This window comes from Lycorma delicatula, chromosome 6, assembly GCF_047948215.1.
Source record: "Lycorma delicatula isolate Av1 chromosome 6, ASM4794821v1, whole genome shotgun sequence".
NCBI lineage: Eukaryota > Metazoa > Arthropoda > Insecta > Hemiptera > Fulgoridae > Lycorma > Lycorma delicatula.
In genome coordinates, this window is record NC_134460.1 from 16,385,280 (window position 1) to 16,394,958 (window position 9,679).

Below are 9,679 nucleotides of genomic sequence, written 5' to 3' on the forward strand. Positions count from 1 at the left end.
ATCAACTCGATTATCAGAAAATAGGCACATTGCATTTTACAAATTCTAATGGACAAACACAAACAGATATGCCTGTTCGTTGTTGGTAGCAGTCTACTTACATTATCATTCCTCTTTTTACTTCCTTGGACAAAGTAAGAAAAGTACTGTGATCGCAAAAAATTTTGGTTTTTAGATTTCAACGGAATTATCCATTTTGATCATCCCTAAATCCATTTTAACTAGTTTCGGCGAGACATCTGTATGTAAAAAAGCATGAATGTATCTTGATAACTCAAAAATAATTAGCCTTTTGATTGCAATCGACTGAACCAAAAGTGTAAAAAAAAAGCCAAAAATCCAAATGTTTTGTATTTTGGACTCTTTCTTAACTGCAGTATTATAAGCCCTCAGAATTTTTCAACGATATATTGTAAGTAGTACTTAATTTTATTGGTTCCACAGTTATAGCCAAATAAAATTTAATTAATGAAATATTTGGATCTTACAAGGGGAAAGCACATCGGTTCAAATCTGAATTCATATACATTTATTCTTTTTTAACTTTTTTTTTTAATTTAAATATATTGATTTATTAATAATTGTTAACCTCTGACTGTAAAAACAAATTGCAATAAAAATTCAATAACAAAAAAAAAAAATTAAAAATAAATTGGAAGTTATTAGTGAAATAAAACTTTACATTCTTTTCATTTTAATTCAAAAATTTTTACACAGGCTAATAATTATTATTAGCAAATCAATATAATTAAATAAATAAAAAATGTAAATGAAGTCAAGATTCCAACCGATGTGTCCATGGTTACAGATCTGACACGTTCTCACTTACACTACACAACTACTTGAGTGGCGTGTAACAAAATTAATATATAAACTGAAATAAAATGCTGATATGTACATCACAAAAAAATGTGATCAGTGTGGTGTCCACCACAATGCAATTCTGTAACTGTTCACTTTATATAAAGTATTGGAGGATTGTATCTACATTCAAATGAAATAAGTTTAAATGAAATGCAGCAAAATATGTGTAGATATAATTTAATAGGCTTACAAGGAAGTCATGTGGTGTTCACTTTTTTTATTTTTTATCGAGATGAAGTCTCTTACTTTTATATTTCTTGCAAATCGTTTATTTTTTCATATAGCTACATTGTTTACAGGTTTAATTTTAAAAAAAAGTAAAGCTAACTTTAAAAATCATACTACAAACCAAAATGACTTTTTGACTTGTTCAAATTTCAGTTTTTGAAGTCGTTATTAAATTATTCTTAATTTGGTACAAAACCTAAGTCATTCTTTAAGGAGTTACAATAATGATTTTTTATTTAATTTTTCACTGTTTCAACCTGTCTCCTTGAATATTTATTAGTTTTCTCTGCATTAGACATTAACAGAGGGGGAACAATTCTCTTACCTTATCAAAGAGTTACGAAATGATAAATTCCCTGATAAATGATAAATGCCATGCCTGACGGATTCGAACCCAGGACCTCTGTATGAAAGGCTGAGATGCTACCACTCACACCATGGAGGCCGAGGCCGGCCATTTAGAGATGTAATTTTCAATGAATGTACAGTATGTTATTAGATTCAATTATGTATGTATGTGTGTGGACACATTTTTCTTGGATTTTGATTTTAGATTACTAAATTACACAAATGCAGCCATTCGTTACATGAATTAGCCATTGGGTTTACCTCAACATGGTCACCAAAATATAAATTTTGTAATAATCATTACACAATAACGGGGTAAGCTATCAAGTTGGTTCAAACATGGTAATGTAAGGTTTACTAAAATGCATAAAATATATAAATATCAATTTTGTAGATCAAGTGTTTTGTTCCACCCCCAAAATGGTGGAAAACTAACTTTTTAATAATTGAAAAAAAAGGTATGCCATAAAACCTCCAAAGCAAGAGATAAATAAATTACATTAACTTATTAACAAGTATGTTGTGGCAAAATTAAAAGTTAAGAGATTATAACTTTGTATATTTTGTATATTTGTATATTCATATTTCATTTTAAATTCTGTACAGGAATTTGTTCGACCCGATAATAAAATCTGGCCAACAGTTGGACGTATTGATGATATATATGGAGATAAACACCTTGTATGCACTTGCCCTCCAATATTACCAAGTTTTTAATATTGGGATACTATTCAAAAAGAAATAAGTGCTTGAGAATGGAATATCAAGATGGAAAAATTATAAAATTGAGAAAAATTGTAAATATTCAATCAATTACAATTTATAACTTTTTACAACATAAATGTTAAAAAATGTTTCAAATCAATTTCAGTGTACTTTATTTAAGGTTAAAATTATAAAAATTTTATCCGAGTCTAAGTTGTATTTTCTTGGTGGTAAAAGCTTCTACAGAGTCTGCCTCTGTCGATGCTGATTGCTGTAGTAATAATGATGTTTGAACTTAATTTTGTAACATTTTTTTTATTAATTACATGCTAAAAAATTATGTAAGATATTAAGTTGTGTTTTTGTAAAACCTCTTTTATTATTATATATATTTTGGATTATTCACAAGTGTATTTAATTTGTGTCCTTTATTGTTTATTTAAGATCTTTTTAATTATGAATTCCTGTGCATTTTAGATTTGTTTCAACAAGCCAGTTTGTGAAAGTATACTCAATGGTGGAGTGAAATGTTTTAATGAGCTCTTATTATGAAATACTCCATCTGTTTTGTCAAATGTAAAACTTATTTCAGTCTCAGCAGTCAAAATTTGTACACCACAGGAGAACAAAATTGTTTGATAATTTGTATATTGTTTTATAGTTCTCAATGTGATGTTAACATAAATTATTTTAATGAATTTATCTTTTTTGTAATTTATTTTGTTTTTAATAATAAAATTTGTGTAGGAGTTTGTCTAATAGTGTACTGTAATGGTCATTTGCTTTAATTAAAAAATTTATTCATGTAATTTATCTCTGTTAAGTGGAATGAAGTGTATTAGTCTGAAAGTTAGAAGTTTATGATATTGAGATGACTAAACGTTATGTATGACAATTTTTTTGAGTTATAGTAAGTTTTCCATACATTTTAAATGTACGTTTGCATTCATGTTTTTTGACTGTAGGTCCAAGATGTTTGTACTTTTGTCTAAATAAACACATAAAGGTATATATGTATTGTCTTGCCGAGAGCGAATGAATGTGATGAAGTAAATGTCATGCGGTTAATTTAGAGCAATAGTTGTTAAAGTTGGGTGGTGGAACCACTGTTGGCGGGGCTTGACTGTGCTACTGAGGTTGACTGTGCATGGTAGTCCATGCAGCCATGAGGTGTGGCACTGTGTTGCCAAGGGGCGGTCTTCAGGTATGATGTTTATAATGGGCGATGGGATGTAATCTGAATTTTGTTATTACATGTAACACATTTTGAATGGTATGAGTTTAGCGTTGTAATGACTCATTACTTAGTTGATGGTTGAGGCATTTAGTCACAAGCATTGGTATTAAAATTGGAACTAGACACAGAGTTCGCGCTTCCACGGACTCAGTTAGCAGTTCAGAGGGTGATATTGTAGGAAAAAGAGTGAAGCTGTCCGAAAGAAGCCTAAAGCGAAGGTGTTGGCTGATATAATTTTTACTGTTGTAAATGTCTGCCGAGCAATTTGCATCGGTGGCATCCCGACTGATGACTGTGAGATGTAAGAGGGTCTAAAGATGGCCTCCGGTAAAGCCCCTCAGGGCTCAAAATGGAGAGGGTGGTGTGGCGACTGGAATTGCCACAAAGTGGGTGTGTCTTCCCCAATGGGATTGGGATGCAGAAAATTATTCATAAATTACAAATCTTATAGCTTAGCTTGAAATAAAGAGCAAAAATATTGGTTACAGCAAGATGGATGCTCTGTGTCACACTTCCAATTTGGCTATGGAGTTGCATGAATTTTTTTATAACTGTAATTTCTTGTGGAATACGGTATTTGTGGTCTCAAAATTTTTCTCACCACCAAATTTCTATTTTTGGTTCATTTGAAAGTTACTATAACAAGAACAACATACACACTTTGGTGAATTTAAAGAAAATATCAAAAGATAGCATTTCTGCTAGCTGAAGTCAGTGCTGCGGTAACTAAGAAAAATTGAACTGGGCATAAAAACAAGTTGATTTCTCCATCAGTGCTCAAGATGGATATTTTGAACATTTTTATGACATGTAAAAGGAAAAATACTAAAATTATACTATGCTTAGTTTTAAATATTAATAAATTACGCTTGTCATTAAAAAAATTATTTTCAAAACACATTCCTTTCACAAGTCTAAAATTACTAATAACATGGTCTTTGGAAGTTATTTTTATCCTCCTTAGTCCACCTTTGTCGTTCAATCACTTTTTTACAGTTAATTTTAGCTTGCTTAGGTTATAGTTTTGAATATAATTAATATTTTTAATGAAGCGCAGCATAATTTGTATGAAAATGACTATATCAAGGACATCCAGAAAGGTTTGGCTGATGGAAAATTACAGACTTTATTAATAAATAAAATAGAAGTAATTTAAATAAAATTAAATTAGTTTTACTTCCTTGTACGAAGTAAAGAAAGTATTGTGATCATGAAACATTTTGGTTTTCATATTTCAACAGAAATATCAATTTTGACCATCCCTGAATCTATTTTGACTAGTTGCGGCATGACATCTGTATGCACATATGTATTATGTATCTCATATAATTAAAAAGTGATTAGCCGTATGATGTTGAAATTTTGGATTTAGGACTGTTGTAACATCTAACTGTGCACCTCTCCTTTTGATTGCCTGAACCAAAAGTGTCAAAAAAAGCCCAAAATAAAAATAAAATTGGTGTTTGGACTTTTTCTTAACTGCAGTAATAAGCCCTCATTGATAGCTTTTTAACGATATATCAAAAGTGGTACTTATTTTCATTGGTTTCAGAGTTATAACCAAATAAAATTTTTATTAATGAAATATTTGGATCTTAGGTTCACATCGGTTCAAAACAGACTTCATCTCCTTTTTCTTTAACTTTTTTTTTAAATTTAAACACATTGATTTATTAATAATTATGTTAACCTCTCACTGTAAAATTATTTTTATGATGAATAATAATTCAATAACAAAAAAAAGATAAAATATTAGAAGTTTTTTATGAAATAAAATTTTATGTACTTTTCATTTAAAAAAAAAATGTGTAAATGTAATTTAATTTAATCTGTGTACAAGGAAGTCATGTGTTGTCCACATCAGATATTTCTGTTATGATAAAATACTGACCTATTGCTAGTAAAAAAATTCAAGGATTACATTACTATTAAAATGTAGAATTCTATCTTTAACTTTATCGCACTTCTTCATTTTTTTTCTTGGTTGAACACATCATTTGTTATTGTGTCGGTATTTTGAGTAATTACTGTTACTGTAAAATTAAACCACTTTCTGTGTAATTTGTCTTTAGGTGTTTGTTCTATTAAATTGAATTTTTTCTCTCTTAAAAATGTATGAAGAATTTTTTAAAAGAAAATAACATCGCATATATAGTATATAAACTTAATTATAACAAAAGTAATAATTTGGGTTTTGTATGTTAGCAAAGATGATGGTCTGAATTATTACTTCAGAATGCATTTCTGTTGCTGAAGTAATTTCAGGATGGCAGTATGAACTTTTACATTGATAACAATATAGTAAAGGTACTGTAAGAATTTAGACTTTGATTAAAGTAACAACCCACCAGAAAGTAATGAACTTAGATTTTATTTTGCAGAAGTTATTGTTTCAACTAATATGCTACCATAATTTATTTTTACATTGAAAATAATCTGAAGTTTTAGGTAAGTAAGCCACTGCTCTAGTACAAAATATAACATTTCAATTTGATTTTAAAAATAAACTTTTGTTTCCACATATTTTTATATTTTAATTTTCCTGGCTTTAAAAAGTTTAATATTATATTTACTTTTTCTGTCATCTGTCACACTGGTTTGATGGTATTCTCCATTTTTTTCTGTACTGTGCAAATCTTTTAACTTTGACGTATTTATACATCCTTAATCGCTGTTTTATATTCAAATATATATTTTTCACAGCTTTTTATGCTCCATACATCTTTCTGTTACTAAATTAATTGAACGTGGATATCTTAATACACAGCCCATCAATCTCTTTAAAAATTTTTGTCACAAATTTTAAATATGATTAACCTGAAAACCTAACTTTTCACTTTATAGAAGATAATTTTGATAATAATGAGATCTTTATCATGCTGATCTTTATGGGAGCATGAAAAAGTCTTTCTTCTGGAAGGTTCTTGTTTTTAATCCAAGTCAGGGTTGACTTTTTTCATACACAACAAAATTCATCTTTCATCCATAAAAAAGTATAGCAATTAAATTTGGCATCAGCCTGTAATTAAAAGCATAAATAAATTATTCCCTTAAATATAAAAAGAAAGGTGGTAAAAGGTATCTAATTTATTAAAGAAAAATTTACTTTTTTGTAACATTTTATCAAACTTATTTAAAAGAAGCATTTCTTTAAAAATAAACTGTTTTTTTTTTTTTTATTAGTCAGAAGTAAGATAAAAAAACAAATTAATATATATCGATAACAAAATAGGAAATAAAACATTAAATTTTTGTTTACAAAATAATAAAACATTTTTTATTTTTTAATATTAAAATACCATTCGAATTTAATTTAAATTAAATGACTTCACACATAAATAAATGCATACACAACAATGTGTATTAAAATATGTGCACGTTATAATAAATACTATCCAGAATTAAATTTTTTTTCGTCACATTTTTTTGTAATAAATGCATTCATTATTATTTATAAAAAAATTACTTATCTCTGCAGTGTAACATTTGAAAATCTGTAACAACGAAAAGTAATACATATATTTTAAGGATTTCATTATCTTTTTTAAACGTCCTTTTAAGGATGCTGCTCTTTGTGTGAAATAATCATTACAACACAAAATGCATATATGTTGCAAAAAAAAACCAAACATGCACGGATACACCGGTCGAATTAAAAATCATTCATTCTAAACGAAGGATACATTGATAAAGAAGTACACACAATAATCAGTTTTTATTGTAACCTTATTGCTTTGTAGCTATTAAAAGTTAGCAAAAATGATTTAAAGGAATACAATGTTTATATGAACATCATCTTTTATAGTACATATGATTTTCAGAACCTTCAATCCGATTAGCAGTACAATCTCCCTGTAACACATGGAACAGTACTTTTCATGACATACTGGAACAGTACTCTCACTAACATTTGTTTGCATTTTCATTCATTTGGTTATGTGAACATAATTTATTTTGTTATATATTGAAAGGTAAAAAAAAAAAAAAATTAAATCAAATTACTTGCATAGGAAATATATTTACCTTTAAAATATTTGATTATTAACATTGTTTTTATCAGTCAAAAGATGACCTAAAATCATGCCATGCTTGAACAACATATTTACGGTTCTGCCAAATGTAATAATTTCCATAATAATACCATCCTCTGAAAAAGAAGATTATATGCATTCAACACAATATACATAATAACAAATTTATACTAGAAATTACTTATGATTACAATAGTTACTGTTATCAAATCCTCTGCAATAAGTCTGCTAGGAAAAAATTGTATTATGTTAATTACTCTAATAATCAAACCAGCCTGTATATTATATTATTTGATGACACAATATATTACATAATTTGTTGATTTACTATCTTTTTATGCTTATACATATATATATATATATATATATATATATATATGTTACAACTGTACGGTTAACGCATAAAACAGACAGCTTCTTTCAACTCAGCACATTCCCAAATCGGTACCAAAAAACCCCTTCAACTTACTTGTTTTTACCAGTTATCAATGATTTGAATTTTCTGTTTTCTTTTTCCATCATAATTTTTTAATAAACCTTACGCCCCACAAGTATTACATGCTTATGTTATCATGCAATAACACAATGCTCTTTGTTAGGTGTCATTGATTGTATATTCTGGTGTGCAATTTCTATATCATTTGATAGAAGGCTAGCGCAGCATTTGTTATGTGCTTCCTTTTTGAAAGTCGATCAACAATGTACCGAATTGATCCCGAATAACTATGGTGATAAATATGCCTAAAAAGCAAATCCTGCTTATACTTTCAATTGTGACAACAGATGTACTATACAAAAATGATTGGCATTTCATTTCTAAAGTGCTATGCAATACTCATTTTCATTACCATAAACAATCAAATTGAAAAATTCATCATTTCTTCTGTATATTATGACAAAAATGCCACTAGTTTATGGTCTTTTATTAACTAATATGAGTAGTAACATACATATAAATGATTTTATAAAAAATTGCTCTAGAAAGAACTGGACAAATCAATCCAAATCCAAGATACTGACATGAAAGCTTAAAAGATGTAACACTGTCCTTATTTCATGGTGACAATGATAATTATATCATATATACTTTAAAACTAGATTATTTAATTAAAATTCAATATAAATGACCACGTAAAATCATTTCAAGATGGTAAATTAAAATAAACATTGGGGAAAAAACAACCCAAACTTATACTGTAGAAGAAAGTAACATTACTAAATGGTCATTCAGTAAAAATTTTAAAGTGAGAAAGTACTATATTTAAATCCTACTCGTGATACTATTTATAGTATAAATTTAAATTTTGGTAAAAAGTACTCATGTGATAATCCACATAATATTACAACAGTTATGCATAAGCATATATTCTACGGATAAAAATCTTATTTAATATAATTAAGCTATATTAATATGATATTTAATATACTACACACAAAAATTAAGATGTTTTTCTCAAAAACACTCGATTGATTTTTATTTCCAATTAATGTACACTACCTTCAATCTTCTAAGAAGAGTACATTTTAATTGTGATGCAGTTTTAATCATTATAGTTTTCTGTGATAGCTCTAGTAATGTTTTAATAATAGGCTGCAATGATTGAAAGAAAACTAAAATATGTACTATGGACAAATCTTCAGTTTAATATATACTTTAGTGGAAATATTAAATGTATTGTTGCCAATATCCACAATATACAATGGAACGCCAATTTCCCAGATGTCCAACTATCTGGACTCCTTACATCTGCACCAGGCAATTTTAAAAAAGTAACACGTTATTAAAAAAAAATCTAAAACATAAATTACAATCACATCCACATCTCATAAAGATTGATTCAATAGTTGTAGCATAAAACAGCAAAAAAAATAATAAATAATTTATTTTTTATCCCTTAAAATGTTAAAATTCAAAAAATCTAAAAATGGTTTTAAGATAATTATCTGAAGAGTATATGTAAGCCCAAATCGAATGAATATCTCGTTTAGTATAATCGGAAATGGGGAAAATTTACAATCATTGTCATCATTTTTTTACCTCTCATCGCTTTCAAGATAGAATTAAAAAAAAATCTGGTTTTTAAATACTTTGCTACCAAGAAATTGAAAAAAAAAAAAAAAAATTAATATTACCCCATTTTAACTCTTTAAACTCAGAATCTAAAAAAAATACTTTCGTAATGTGATGTGCAGTTACATCATAAGAAGAATGTGTATACAAATTTTCATTAATTTATCTTCTGTAGTTTTTGATTATCAGTAAGTA

At 27.7% G+C, this 9,679-nt stretch overlaps 1 protein-coding gene and 1 long non-coding RNA gene across 8 annotated transcripts in view; one reads left to right on the plus strand and one right to left on the minus strand.

The window, feature by feature from the left end:
- LOC142326660 (glycine dehydrogenase (decarboxylating), mitochondrial-like) overlaps window positions 1-2,219 on the plus strand; it is a 108,241-nt gene extending 106,022 nt beyond the window's left edge. For 6 of the 7 annotated variants that reach the window (XM_075369266.1, XM_075369272.1, XM_075369268.1 and 3 more), the window contains one exon: window positions 2,047-2,219. In XM_075369266.1, the coding sequence (XP_075225381.1) occupies window positions 2,047-2,157 (111 nt within the window). In that variant the 3' untranslated portion in view covers window positions 2,158-2,219. The remainder of the gene's footprint in view (window positions 1-2,046) is intronic. The other variant, XM_075369270.1, reaches the window with a different exon arrangement.
- Window positions 2,220-5,715: 3,496 nt separating this feature from the next.
- Window positions 5,716-9,679, minus strand: part of LOC142326665 (uncharacterized) — a 184,275-nt gene continuing 180,311 nt past the window's right edge. Inside the window, exons 2-3 of the long non-coding RNA XR_012756826.1 lie at window positions 7,406-7,529; window positions 5,716-6,401 (exon numbers count right to left, since the gene is read on the minus strand). This is a non-coding gene — a long non-coding RNA (uncharacterized LOC142326665). The remainder of the gene's footprint in view (window positions 6,402-7,405; window positions 7,530-9,679) is intronic.